Here is a 15,544-nt window from a genome sequence, read left to right on the forward strand (position 1 = left end):
GAGGGAAAACCAAGTTAACCTAGAATTCTGCAGTAGATAATTCTCTTGATTCACAGGTGACCAACATCCTCATAGATGGAGTATGGAAAAGAAGCTTGGGGCTGGGTGTGAAGGTGTGACGCCCCAAAAATTTATTATATGGTTGACGTCTAAAAAAGGTCACTAATGGGTCTTTCAATCAAGAACTAAGTAAGATCCCAAAAAAGATCGGAGGACTTAATATAATCTCCCTTCAAAGTCCAATTTCCTTAGATAGCAAAACTACCTTTTTCACAGATCTTAACAAAGTATTAATACAAGGTCTGCATAAGTTAACGGAAAAAATAAAGATAAGTTTACACGAAGGATATATAGGTGTGTGTATATATATATATATAAGTAAAACAATCATTACAAAATCATGTTTTAAATACAAGAAGAGGTTTAACATTTACAAACCCAAAGGGACTAAACAAAATTAGTTTCTAATTTTTTTAGAATAGTCATACGTCTTCAATTGCTTCAGCTTCGTCTTCGATTGGCTAATAGTTTTCAGTACCTGATATGAAATGCTATGAGCTTGGAATGCCCAATAAACGCACACACACCCTGTTCCTTTTTCCCAATCTAATACACAATCACAATTATAGCAAACAAGTAATGCAATATGATATTCAAGTCAATAAAAAAGGATTAAAAGGTCAGAGGTTAGTAATGGCCTTTATGCTAATCCAGATTATTAATATTATATAATTTATATCTTGTATAAATGAACACATAGAATTTAGGAGAAATTTTAAAAAAAAAAAAAAAATCAGAATTTGACCATTGTAACAAAATAAAAGTTTTTAGTTTTGTCAATTTAAACCTTAATATTTTGATTTATTTTCAATTTAAGTCATTTGACTATTTCCATTAGGTAAAACAAAAGGGAAAATAATATTTTTGTCATTAAACTCAATGTGAAATGCCTACAATACCCTTTTTTGCTTAGGTGGCTAAGAACACCTTAAACAAGTTTTTTGATGAAGACACCAAATGTTTCACAACTGATAGCTCACTCTTTGCTAGCCTGCAAATTAGACTCAAAATTGAATTGATGGATTCAAGGAACAAACTCACAAGCTCAGCTAATTTCAGAGCTCTGTGAACTCCTAAAAATATATGGGTAATTACTGAGGCATCAAAATTTAACATACTCACATCCATATGATGGCAAAATATTCATATTGAGAGTCAAAGTACTAAAAAGTCTTTCATCAATATATCTCCAAAAAGGATGGGGGCGGTATGGTTTGCCCATGTCCTCTAAACAAGATTGAAACCTCATGGTCCCAAATGAAGTTCCATTTCAATGATGCTATTACCGATAGGGAGCTTAGTTCAAAGTAATCAAATTTGATCGACACCTCATTGAATATGTGGAATTAGCAAAGAAGCATGAATGATTTCCATGTTTTGAGAAAACAATATCGGTAACACACTGAAAACATTCGCGTCTTCCACTCAGACAACAACCAAAGTCCATTTAGGTTGATTTTAATGACACAAGACTGTAGAAGGTATATCCTCCATTTTGTTAACTAGAAGGCAACAAAACTTGAAACACTGAGATCCACAGGATGGGAAAATATTCGGATTGAGAGTCAAATACTAAAAAGTATTCCATCAATATATCTACAAATTCCTCTAAACAAGATCGAAAACTCATGGTCCCAAATGAATCTACAAGTAAACATTTATGAAAAAAAATGCGATCAACAAAACATATATGCAAAGTCCCATTTTGAATGATGCTACAAATTCTAAAACGATGCCATTACCAACAGGAAGCCTAGTTCAAAATAATCAAATTTGATTGGCTAATCATATTGTTTATGTGCGACTCGCACTAAATCATGAACAATTTTTATGTTCCTTATGTTTTAAGTAAACAATATAAAAAAAGCTTACTCAAAACAAAGATACAAAACTCAAACAGGAATTTCATCAAACAAGTGGAGACCAATGTTTGTTAGGCTTAGTACAAACAGACAAACCACGTACAAATCTACAATCACACAAATATTCAACCACTCCTCCTAAAATCAATTATATCAGTACACTTTTTTTTCAATAACAAAATTATGATGTCCTTGCAATTAAATTCAAGGGAAATTTGAATTAACAAAAAATAATGAAAGAAAATATAGCATTCCTTTACAACAATTTTCCAAGATCTATATATGATAGAAAATAATTGCCCATTCTTTTATACATAAAGATTAAAATAAGTGATTAATAAAAAACTGTTGAAACAGAGTCAAACAGGAGAGTCGACTAGGAGTGAAGAGCGGCAGAGAGGGCAACTGGAGCGAGAAGCGAGCCACTTGTCGACACACTCGGAGTGATAACAATGGCGGCACATTGGCAGCACTTTGACTTTGTCACCATCTTCGAATACTCCGAGGCATATACAGCACTCGGACTCGCCGACATTTGTTGTGTTTGAATCGTGCAATATGATGGGGAAGCTGTTAATTGTGGATGTGTCGAGTCCTTGAGGCGGAGGAGGAGGAGGAGACGGCGGCGGCGCTTGAGCATCTGCGGCGGCGGAGCGGCGGACCCAGCGGGTGTAGAGGATGAGGAGGGTGATGAGGAGGAGGAGCATAGAGAAAAGTACGACGGCGTAGAAGAAGGTGCGGCCGCGGATTTGGAAGTTGCTGTCGTCGAATTCGGAGTAGTGCCAGTGGAATGGTGGGGTGTCTTGAGAGGCCATTTTACTTTCAATTCGTTGATGATTAGGCGGCGACGGTAGTGGAGGTGTGAGAAGATTGCGGCGGCGACATGGTGGTGATGCGGTGGTGCATCGGACGAAGAAGGTGTTAAAAGATTTTTTGAACAAAGGGACAAAGATATAAAAACACAAAGACAAAAAGGGTTTTTGGACAACTAGTTAAGGCTGACAAACATGTATGAGAATTATTTGTTTCCGATGTGATGCAGTAGATTAATGAAACGAAAATTAAGTGCAAATCTTAATCAGAGATAGTATTCTCTTTTGATATATTTGAAAAATAATTTGATTTGTTCTAAGGCTTAGGGTTCCTATTTGTAGTCACACGAGAGGCCTAATTATAATAGGAAATAAATTGAAAAGGTAATGTTTACTAATTAAGCCTAAATCAAAGAGAATCTAAAATTTACCAAAAAATAAGAAAGTTCAAGTTATGCTCAAATCTTGAAAATAATAAAAATAAAATATACTGGAAAAAAAAAACTAAATTCAAACAAATTTGTTTAAATCAAGTAATTAAAAAATAAATATTTTTAAAAATATTTAAATCACATAATTGAAAGCTTAAACAATGAAATTTGATCGAAATCTATTATATACTATGGCAAAAGTAATGGGTATTGAGTGTGACGTTAATTTTTATGTCTCGACCGAATCTCAAATTATTCCAAGCATGTGTCATTTGGCATCGGCTAGTAATTTTGCCCCTTTTTGCCTTTGTTTGCCCACAAGTTTCGGGAACATTATGGCCAAAACTCTATACACAATGTAATAAATAAATAAATAAGGGAGAAAAATTATCTGGTGATTTCGGGCATGTTTAGGTGGTGTATGAGTAGTGTTATGATTGATAGAGGGAATGAGATTCATGATTTAGTATTGGATGATCAAAGAACATCAAGAGGACATAATATTTAAGAAAAATGTTAAAGATTTCAAAATTTCTACCATATGTTTTATTAAATGTCTCATATGAATGTGGAGCCCACTAATGTGAGATCTACCCCACATAAGACATTTATGTTGTGTTTGGTTGGAGGATTTGAGGAGGGATTTGGAAAGGAAAATGAAAAAAGTAGATGAAATGTGAATAAATCATGCCTATATTTCACATAGTTTCACACACATTTTCTTTTTTTCTTTCCAAATCCCTTCTAAATTTTCCCAACCAAACACAGCATTAGTAAAACATTTATTAGAAATTTTAGTGTTCTTACCATTACTCGATATTTAATAATTGATGAGAGTATTTCTACGTGACACTCCAAGATCACTTAGGCCTCGTTTGGGAACAGGCTAATATAGTAACTTTTTGGCTATTTGGCTAAAAAGGTAGGTAAAAAAAATTTGTATGTTTGGGAGGACTTTTTGGCTAATTACGAAAAGATGTGCAAAAAGTAGAGAGAAAAGAGAATCTTTGACTTTTTAGTATGGGTTATTGACTTTTTGGCTAATTTAGTAACTTTTTGACTAATTGGCTAAAATAGCCTCTTGCCAAACGAGGCCTTAATTATTTTTCTATATTTATGGGCGAAGCCTTTATAGTGGTGAGTATTTGCACTCTTGTTGAGGGGAAAGCCTTCAGAGCGGACAGCGGTGAGCACTGGCACTCTTCTTGTGTATATTTTGTAATTGTCTTTTTTACTATAATTATCTGTAATTCAAAAATAAAAATTACACATTTGTGATAATATATGTGATGCATTTTTGTGATAATGTTGCACTTTTTTTATTCAAATGTTTTTTAACTATAAAATATATAATATTATTAAAAAAATGCATAATTTCAAAAATTATCATAAACTTAGAAAAAAAAAACATTACTATTGTTTATTTATTTATTTTTATGTGTATTTGTAATGATTCCACCATGTGATAATACGATTAATATTGCGGTGTGTATGGATGTGGCTGTGGTTGTGGTTGTGGTTGTGTTGTCTGCTACCTTCTGCATTTAATTTTAGACACTGTGTAAGATAAATTGAAAGAGAGAGAAAAATTGTATGTATTATTGATTGATGTATTACAAGATTGTTGTGTTTCTGTATTGTATGTGATAATTACAAAGAGAAGGAACTCTCTCTTTATAGAGAGAAGAATGGAACATTGGATACCAAACAAAGACCCACTATCACCGAAAGCAAAAAAAGGAATAAAGCTAAAGCTATACAATTTATATACTAAAGCTAAAGCTATTCAATTAACAATTATAACAATTATATTAACAGCCCCCCTCAAACTCAAGGAGGATAGGTACTAGCCAACTTGAGTTTGGAGAGAGTAACAAAACAGAAAAAATAAGCTGACAATTAAAAATGGGATAGGAGACACTGTATGGTCGTGTCGGACCGTTGTAGCAGACAGTTTACGGGGTCATGTCGGACCGGTGTAGCAGACACTGTGTGGTCGTGTCAGACCGATGTAGAAGACAGTTTATGGGGTCATGTCGGACCGTTGGAGAAGACAGTTTATGGGGTCATGTCGGACCGATGTAGAAGCTGACCGGAATCAATGTCGGGACAGTTTATGGGGTCATGTCGGACCGTTGTAGAAGATTGTGGTGGTGCACCAAGGGGGCGACTTAGGGAGTGCGCGATGTAGAAGACAGTTTATGGGGTCATGTCGGACCGTTGGAGAAGACAGTTTATGGGGTCATGTCGGACCGATGTAGAAGCTGACCGGAATCAATGTCGGGACAGTTTATGGGGTCATGTCGGACCGTTGTAGAAGATTGTGGTGGTGCACCAAGGGGGCGACTTAGGGAGTGCGCCATGAGGTGACTTAGACAGTTTATGGGGTCATGTCGGACCGATGTAGAAGCTGACCGGAATCAATATCGGGACAGTTTATGGGGTCATGTCGGACCGTTGTAGAAGATTGTGGTGGTGCACCAAGGGGGCGACTTAGGGAGTGCGCCATGAGGTGGCTTGAACATGATACTGTGTATAACCCCCCCTCAAACTCAAATAGGTGTGAAGATAGAAACCTATTGGAGGTTGAAAAGGGATTTATAATGCTGACCGGTGGAGAAGACACTGTATGAGTGTGTATATAGGCTGCCCAAAAGATAGACATGGATGTAGATATCGAGCCCTCAAAAGTCGTGCCCTCAAAAGGTGTGCCCGCACCCTCAAAAGGCGTGCCATCAAAAGGCGGGCCCGAATGCATCAAAAGGCGAGCCATGAAAAGGCGTGCCAGTTTGTCGGCGAGAAGAGGCGCGCGATGCGCGTGGCTGCCTCGGCTATTTAACCAAGACAGAGCTGAGGCAGAGGCGAAGACAAACAATTGGCGAAAATCCTCTGAAAAACTCTTCGTTTTGCTGAGAAGGTTTTGCTGAGAAGATACTCTGTAACACTCTCTATAACACTCTGTTGCCCAGAAAAAAAAAATGGCTTCGTCTTCCCGCGGGCTGCTTACCCTCTTTCCCGACCTCAACGAGTCCACAGGAGAGAGAACTGGGGCGGTGGCCAGTGAACCTCAACCAAACACCGCTGGGTTTGCTCCTCTGAACTTTCCGATGCGGTCTGTGGAGCAAAAAATGGCGGTGCAGTCGGATGTGGAGGCCAATCAGTATACGTTGAAGGCATGTGTGGAGTCCATGACGGCGGTCACAAACTTGTCGCACCGGCTGCAGAGTAGGACAAATGAGGTGCAGCAATTAAACTCCCAGCTGGCTCTGCTCCAACGCATGTATAAGGATGCGCGAGCAGAGATAAGCGTGCTAAGGGCAGAAAACAAGGAGCTGAAGCGGAAGGCCACCGTGATGTTCCGATTTGGAGGGCCGCCATATGCTGCAGTGGAGGAGCAGGGAGTAGTGATCATGCCCAGTGGAGGAGAAAGCACAGAGGCAGCACGGTCAAGGGCCATCCAGGACGGAGGCAAGAAGAAAAGACCGGTAGCAGAGTAGAGAAGAAAAAAAATGCCACTGTTTTGGTTGGTTGATTGTTGTTGTTGTTGTTGTTTTTTTTTTTTTTTTTTTTTTTTGTGTAAAATTATGCTCGAGACGATCCCTGAGATGAATAAAATATGGGTTGTTGTGCAAATTTGAAATGTGTTTTTTTTTTTATTTTTATTTTTATTTTTTTTTTATTTTTTTAAATGGGTGGAAAATTAAAAATGGGTGGAAAATAAAAAATGTAAGGGAAAAGTAAGTGAAAAGAGCTGGCTCACGTTCCGTGGAAAATGGTGGAAAACAAATAAATAAAAGAGGGAAGTGAGTGCTGGTGTGGGGTGGTTGATGACGAAAAATAAAATAAAATAAAGCAAAGGAAAGTGGGGTGTGGATGAGTGAAGATAATATTTTAAGTGGGGATAATATTTTAGAATTGTGGTGTGTTTGGTGGAACACAGATATGGATGAGTGGGGATAATATTTTAGAATTGTGGTGTGTTTGGTGGAACACAGATAGAGAAAGAGATCAGTGTTAATGGTGTGTGTAGGTGTGTGGGTGTGTTAACCTGTGTAGCAGTCGTGTGTCTGTGATCGACGCAAACACAAACACCTTCCGGCAACGATCTCACCTTTCCACTATACAAATACACCAAAACAACGACCAACGCATCGAAACTCACCTCGAAATCCTTCGCTAACTCCTTCAATTCCAACTTCACTCCTCTCTCTTTGCCGCAAAACACAGTTTTCAGAAACGGACTCCTCGCCGACAAAATGCACCGGTGAACGGTGACTTCTCGGCCCCCGGCGACTGCGATGCTAGCGTCGGCGAAGAAGTCAAACTCCGGAGGAGGCGAGGAATCGAAGATCGACTCGAGATTTTCGGAGAGTCGTCTCATGGCAGCGATGTCGGGAGGGAAGGGGGGTTCGGGAGAGAGAGATTCGGTGTTGGCGACATAGCATATGCTGCTGCTGTTCCCGCCACTGAGGTTGGGTTGGGCTGGCTTGTCCATCATCGTCGCAAAGGTGTGTTTGGTGGAAGTTGAGAAGAAGAACATGAAGAGAGCTCAGATTCTTTACGGCACCATTGATCAGAGCAATGGGTTTTATCGATGCCCAGTTGAGAAATCCGTGAGGTCTTTGATGAATGTTCCATTTACTTTGGAGAAATCTGAAATGGAACTCTTTGAATATTTCTAGAGAGAGAAAGTTAAAAAGAGACCGGAAACCCCTCTCCTCCGCTGGAAGTTCCATGACGGAGCTAAGGAACAGAAACCTCCGCTGGAGTTGGGTCGGAAAAGTCGCCGGAAGGAGAGAGGGAGAGGGAAAGAGGTGGTTCACTGGCAGCAAGAAATGTGGCAGCGGAATGAAGGTATGTGTAGAGGTCCGGCGGGCGGCCAAGGCGAGGTTGCCGCCCGCCGGTGAAGCAGAATGATTAGGTTATTAACTTAGCTCTGATACCATGTAAGATAAATTGAAAGAGAGAGAAAAATTGTATGTATTATTGATTGATGTATTACAAGATTGTTGTGTTTCTGTATTGTATGTGATAATTACAAAGAGAAGGAACTCTCTCTTTATAGAGAGAAGAATGGAACATTGGATACCAAACAAAGACCCACTATCACCGAAAGCAAAAAAAGGAATAAAGCTAAAGCTATACAATTTATATACTAAAGCTAAAGCTATTCAATTAACAATTATAACAATTATATTAACAGTCCCCCCGTGCTTGAACTGTAATGAGTTTATTTCCTTTTTAAACCCTACCATCTTTCATACCTCATTGCAAAAAGTGACATCTCTGGGGTTGTTTGGGAAGTGTTTTTTTTTTTTTTTTTTTTTTTGGGTTAAAAAAATATTAAAAGACAAAATTGGCAAAAAAAATCAAAAAAAAAAAAAAAAAAAAAAAACCAGGCAAAATGTCACATTAAACTCATAATCATTTCATTATTTCTCTCACAAACATCATATCAAACTATAAAAAAAACTCAATTATCTTCTCAAACATAAAAATTTTAACCTCCTAAAATAATCAAAAACTAAAAAAATTTAACAACTTTCCAAACACCCACAGAATAATCCATGTCATGCCCGTGACAATTTAGCATACAATTTCAAAGAGAAAGAAAAGAGAAATTGAGAATCTTATTATCACAAATTTATAATTAGGGTAAATTATGAATAGGTGATAATAGTTGGATTTAATTCTCATCAAGTTATATTGAAAATAAGTCTTGATAAAATTGTAGCTAAAAATAATTTTTTTTGTGACAACTTTTTATATATATCGCTAAAAATTAACAATTAGTGACTTTTTTTGTCATAATTTTTATAAATTGTCGCTAAAACTTATAATTAGTGACTTTTTTTATGACAAATTTTTCTTATACGACCAATTAGACAATAAGTTCAATTATTAGGCCATACACGTAAGTATCCCATTTAATCAATACTCCAATACTTTTTTGTTAATATAATTTATCTCTATAAGAATATAATATCATTTTAAATATTGTAAGAATATTTACTTGTATCATTCTTAAACACAACATTCAGGGAATGTACGAGTTTGATTCCTATCAAACTTTTAAATAATAATATCAAAATATGTGTTAGTATCAACAATATATATTGGACACTATCAACCAATGTATTGATGAAAAATAATTTTCCATGCTCAAAATCTCAATGCAAGACGGGCGATACCATACATAATAATCGATATTTAAAATGTTATTAATTTCTACTTGCTTGTTGATCTCATTTTTTTTCCTTCTTGGAAACAAAATTAGGAATCTCATTAAAAGAAAACTTAAATAAGATTTTCGTTCTGCCTTTCTATTATGATATTTAAAAAAATGAACAAAAAATAAAAGATAAGCTCCTACGTTTAATGAGCCAACGTTTTATTTCTTACTTCAAATCCAACTACTTAACCAAGAAGTAGATAGTAATGAAACTAGGCCCTTTTTCATGGCAAAAATATTAAGGTTAGACTTGTCTCAAATTCATATTAAGGTTAAATTTATGGCTATATTTATCTAGAAAGAAACTGGTGATAGAAAATAAAAATAGTAGAAAGTGAAGTGAAAGAAAGAAAAAATTATTTTCTTACATGCATTTGAATAGGTGAGAATTTTTGTAAGGAAATGATGGGGAAAAAAAATATAATCATTGCATAATAGGAAGTTGTAGAAAGAAACATGGGCCAAAAAAAAACAAAAACAAAATAAACCCTGTCAAGATTTTTGAAAAAAAATAAAACTTTCTGTATATTTTGCAAGAAATTGTTAGCCTAATTAACAAGTTAATTTGAGTTGTACAGGAAACTTTAGTTTCTATTACTTTCTAAGATTTTCTATTTAAACAAACAAATAAAAACTTATTTATTTTCTTTCCTATATTATCTATCTAACCATACACCAAGAGAACTTGATCAAACACACCTTAATGAATTGGCATTAACCTTATAAATTAACTCGTGTTTTACATTTGGCCATCACAAATTGGGTATTTAGTGGGAGTGTTCTCTATCCCAAGCTCCGAGTCCTTTCTAAAAAAAAAAAGAGCTCATGGCCCGGCCCAAAATGTTGATAAGTTGACAAACAAACACCATCCTGGCCCAATTCAATTTCACAAAGAAGTTGGACTTTATCACACTCAACTTTACTTCTTCTCATTCTTTTTTGGGGAACCGAGTGAAAAGTTACATTAAGGAAGATAGAGTACTCCAACGATTCACCTATTATTTCATCAAATTTAATTTTGATAAAAAAATATTCTTTTTATTATTTCAATTATTTTATTAAATGATTATCAAATTGAGGATAACTGGGACCTTTTATCAATTTACTATTCATAGAAATTAGAGTTACAGGTCATTTTCACCATCGGACGATCGGCCAGATGACCACCTCCTTGCAAAAATTTGTTTAAAAATTACATTGACTAGTCGACTGGTTGGCTATCCACCCGATCGATTGTGTTTTGATGAAAGTTCAAAATCCTCCATTGAAGCGTGTGATATTAAACAGAGTTTTTACTAGTAAAAAAAATACAACGTTGAATATGTTCTAATACGTTTTTTTTTTTTTTTGACTTTTTAGTGCATTAAAAAGTTTTGTTCACTTTTAATTGTTACTAGAAAATCTTATTTTTTATTTTTTTAGCGGCATTGTTATCAAAAAGTGTCAATAATTGTTAACTGTAAAATCTTATTTTTCATTTTTTTAGCGGTATTGTTATCAAAAAAGTGTCACTAATTATTAACAATTAAAAGTGAACAAAAGATTTATTAAATTTTTTGATCCATACAAGTACTTATGATACTTCACTAATTATCCCTCGTATAGGACATTTGACTAATTACCTCTTTTTTAAAAAAAAAATTTAAGCTACAGCCAACGGTGCGGTAAAAAAGCAGTGATTGGCTTTATTATTATTATTACTTTTTCTGATTTTTAGTGGTTTTCTTTTTTGAATTTTAAAAAAACTCTACTTTTAAAGGGGTGTTTGTTTAATGGAATTAAGATATAGGATTGGACTTGATGTCCAACAGATTTATTAGTATATCGTTTGGTTAGAACGTGAAAGTTGAATTAATAGTAAAAAACAAATCATTTTTATCTAAAAATATAGGAACTATTTATTTGAAAATTAACAGTCCATTTAAGTACAATTTCCCTATATCTAGTCCGTTCAAACAAGTACTCTCTTAGTTTATACTCAACTAAATGGATTATAAAAGTAAAAAACTTCAAAAAAGTTCAATAAAGTCAAAAAAATAAAAATAAAATGATTGGCTTCTTTTGCAATTTTTTGTAGTTAACTTTTTTGGATTTTTTTTAAAAAAAATTTACTCTTTAGATCCTTCATTAGATGGTTTCAAAAGTACACAATTTTGACACAATTTTTTTTTATAAAAAATACTAAAATTTAAAAATTTAAAAAAAATAAAAAGACTTTTTTAGCTAGATCCCTAACTTAGCTCCTTTTCCGTCCTCATTGTCGAAAATTAATTAGAAAAAAAAAAAAAAAACTTACAACTTGCTTTATACAAATAAAACTAAATTCAATTAAAAAGAATTGATATTACCACCACCTTCCCAAAAAAAAAAAAAAAAAATCATAAAATTAATTTATTTTATTTTTTGGGCTAAAGCTTAGCTTGATACATGCCTAAGATGCCAATCTTGATGGTCATTAAATCCCCCCGTAGCTGAACTGATTAGGCCATAATTTAATATATATATATATATATATATATATTGAAGCACTACTATTTTTAAAGAGTCACTATTTGCACAAATTGACCCAAGAAAAACAATTGAACAAAATAAATGTGGGAGAATTTTTGCACATCTTTCATATCACAGCGTAAGAATTTTTTAAGAATTAAAGGTCAAACAAGAATGTCAACAAGTCAAGCAATTGATTGTTTAAATTTAATTATAAACCATAATAAGTTTCAAAATGTTTTAAATTTGTACCGCTTATTCCTTAACTGATCTCAAATGAAGTTCAATCAAAGCTAATCATGATATAAGCTCATTCATATATTTAAAAAATAAAAATAACAAACTAAGATCGATCCAAGTTTAAAAGCTTGTTTGATTTCAGGATTCAAGATTTACTTTTTAAAAAATTAATTTTTTTATTTTTCGTATTTATTTATTTTCACTATTTTTTTTAATATTTTAACCAATTTTTTTTTTAATTTTTAGATACACCTAGCATAAATGCACTTAAAAAATAGAATATTTGTAAAAAAATCTTTAAAAAATTCATTAAATACCAAAAATATATAATAAAAAAAGAGAATTTAACACATTTTTCATATTCTTGTATATTTATTGATTTTTTAAAATATTTTTTTTACAAATATTTTACTTTTTAGACATCTAAAAAATATTTTAAAAAATTGTTTAAAATTTTAAAAATATTCATTAAAAACCAAAAAAAAAAACACAAAAAATAAAATACTCAATTTCCAAAAAATTAAAACTAAATACAGTGATTCACTAGCATGATACTCAAAATGTTATTAAATTTGACTTATTTTATAACTAGCATGATATCCGTGTTATGCACGATTTTTAATAAATACACAAAAATGAGTTTAAAAGATGAGTGATTTTGAATAAACTCTCTCAATAGTGAAACATTAGAGGAGCATGAATAATTTGTTTCAATTCTTCTAGACCTTAAAGTAAGCCCTCGTTTGTTATGGAACTACCAGGCTAAAATAGTTACAAAAAAAATAAAATAGACTAAAACATCAATAAAATAAATGTCACATCTAAATCATAATCATTTAATTTTTCTCTCATAAAAGTTAAAAAGCCGAAAAAACTTAATTCAAATGAGATTTTTTAACTCCAGATTAGAGTAAAAAAACCAACGCACTCCCCAAATAAAGCCTAAGCATTAAAAACCATAAGTTACGCCACCTAATAATTTAACCATCTCTGATTTTATGGCCCAAATAAGAGTTTTTATATTCAATTATTAATTAGGAGAAAGGCTCTGTTAAAAAGAAAAAAAAAAAAGAAAAAGAAAAAAAAAAGGTAGGAGAAAGGCTGTTGCTCCATCACATGTCCTCCCACACCAAACGACTTTAGCATCATATGCATGTGCTCACCTCCCCTTCTTATCGTTAATAAATAAATAAATAACTTCATTATATCAGAAACAAAGTCAAATTAAGTGGTGCCAAACATAACGCTGAATAATTTTGTTGCACTTTTATATTCTATTTTTGTCCTCTAAGGCGTCTTCAATTAATTCAGAGTGTAGGGATCTATAATTATTTGTATGTCTATACTCTATATAATGTAGTGATTTCTTAGAAAATTTTAAATTTGTAATTCTAACATCGCATTAAATTTTTTTTTAGGTGACATATCTATTCTTCTCTCATTCTATTTTCTTATATTTTCCTTTTTTTAATATATTTTATTTCACTTTTTAATTACTTAAGGCATGGATATATATAATATCATATGGATAGAATTTTTTCAAAATATTTATAGATAAAAGATAAGTTTGGCTCTAATTCAAATTCTTTCATCAAATTTATATCCTAATCAAAGATATTTCAATATAAATAAATTAAACTATAAATCTCAAAACCTTATTTCCATGACAATATGAAATTGGACAACAATATTGGATTTATTTTTCCTCTTTTTAAATATATTTTTTTTCACTTTTTAATTACTTAAGGCATAGATATATGTAATATTATATGGATAGGATTTTTTGAAAATATTTATAGATAAAAGATAAGTTTGAGTCTAATTCAAATTCATTCATCAAATTTATATCCTACTCAAAGATATTTCAAAAAAAATATATAAATTAAACTATAAATCTCAAAACCTTACTTCCATGACAATATGAAATTGTGCAAAAATATTGGAAAACAGAAGAACCGAGAAATTAAACAGGTGATTCAACCAATTATGCAAGATTTTTTGTATGTGAAAAGAAATATATATTTGAAATACCATATTATGTTTTTTGCTCTTTTTTTTCTTTTGCAGATTTTTTTGTTTGTTTTAGTTTTAGTCTATTTGGTGTATTTATTTTTTTTCCATCATAATCTAAGTTAGTTGTTGAAATTATAATAATGTAGTAGATGTGCTTATGCCTCCAAAATTTATTATTCATTTTTTTAAAATTTTATAACTACAACGTACAGGAAAAAAGTAGAAATGGCAACAATGGGCTAAAAGACCAATACAAAGAGTGATGCTTTGTGATGCCGTTGGAGTTCACCCATTTTTTTTTAAATAAAAATTGGACCAATCGAGAAGAGTATTTGGAACACATTCACGAGTTTGAAAGAAGTTTTTATTAAATCTCATTTATTTTTTTATTACATTTTGTTCTTCAATTATATTAATTTATGTGTTCGATTTTGTTGTAATATATAAGGAGGGCACTCAATTTAAATTCTGACGTACATAAACTTAATTATGTAGTAGCTCTAAAATATTTTTGCTTATATTTTTATTTTTTTATTTGAGATATTCATGAATTTAAATTTGTTTCTTTGCATATATGTAGTGAGTAGGATTAAGTTTTTAAATGATAAGTTTCACTTTTGTAGTAAAAAGTCAACTGCACAAAGAAATATTTGAAGCACTAGATTGGATTTTAAAATTCTTAATGAATATACAAATAAATTACTTTATTTTTAACTCATAATACTCTTATATATATATATATATATATATATAACGAAAACCAATTGTAGACAAGGTCATTTGGATCCATTCGAAGAGCAAAAACTCAATATACATGTTTTTTACTTAATTAATAGTTAATAGTTAATTTCAATTGTTATGTAATTCTTAAACAGATTGGATTCAATATGTGAATAATTAATAAAAGTTTGGTTAATTTCTTATGAACAAAATTGTTATTCAACTATGTTTGTCTTGAAATTATAAACACATTACATATTAATGATCAAAATTTTAAAATTTAGTTTGAATAAATGTATTTTATGTATTTACACAAAAATCATAGGTAAGAATTTTTTTTTCTATGATTCTTGAATTTTATATTACGTGCCACTGTCATAGAAATATTCATGTCATGTGCGTTCTATGGTTAATGCTTTATTATTTAAAATGAATGATTATATTATCATATAACATAAAGTAAATGTCACGCCCTCAAAATAAACCCATTATATATATATCATTGACATGCAATATTAAAAGAAAACAATTCATTATCTCATTCATCAGAGTATTACAAAATGAAAACATTACATGTAACATCAAATTAAATGTCCTATGGGCTTACATCTTCCCAAGCCAACACTTGGACACAAAAATATGAGTTCTAACTCAAATACAAATAAAGCCCTAGGCTTGAATGTT

At 32.3% G+C, this 15,544-nt stretch overlaps 1 protein-coding gene across 1 annotated transcript; it reads right to left on the minus strand.

Moving 5' to 3' along the window:
• Positions 1 to 2,281: 2,281 nt before the first annotated feature.
• LOC114285626 (RING/U-box superfamily protein) lies at positions 2,282 to 2,737 on the minus strand. The gene has a single exon (XM_028228692.2). The coding sequence runs from the start codon at positions 2,735 to 2,737 to the stop codon at positions 2,282 to 2,284; it is 456 nt and encodes a 151-aa protein (XP_028084493.2).
• Between the last annotated feature and the right edge of the window lie 12,807 nt (positions 2,738 to 15,544).

Source organism: Camellia sinensis, chromosome 1 (assembly GCF_055761805.1).
Source record: "Camellia sinensis isolate YWXY chromosome 1, ASM5576180v1, whole genome shotgun sequence".
In the NCBI taxonomy this organism is placed as follows: Eukaryota; Viridiplantae; Streptophyta; class Magnoliopsida; order Ericales; family Theaceae; genus Camellia; species Camellia sinensis.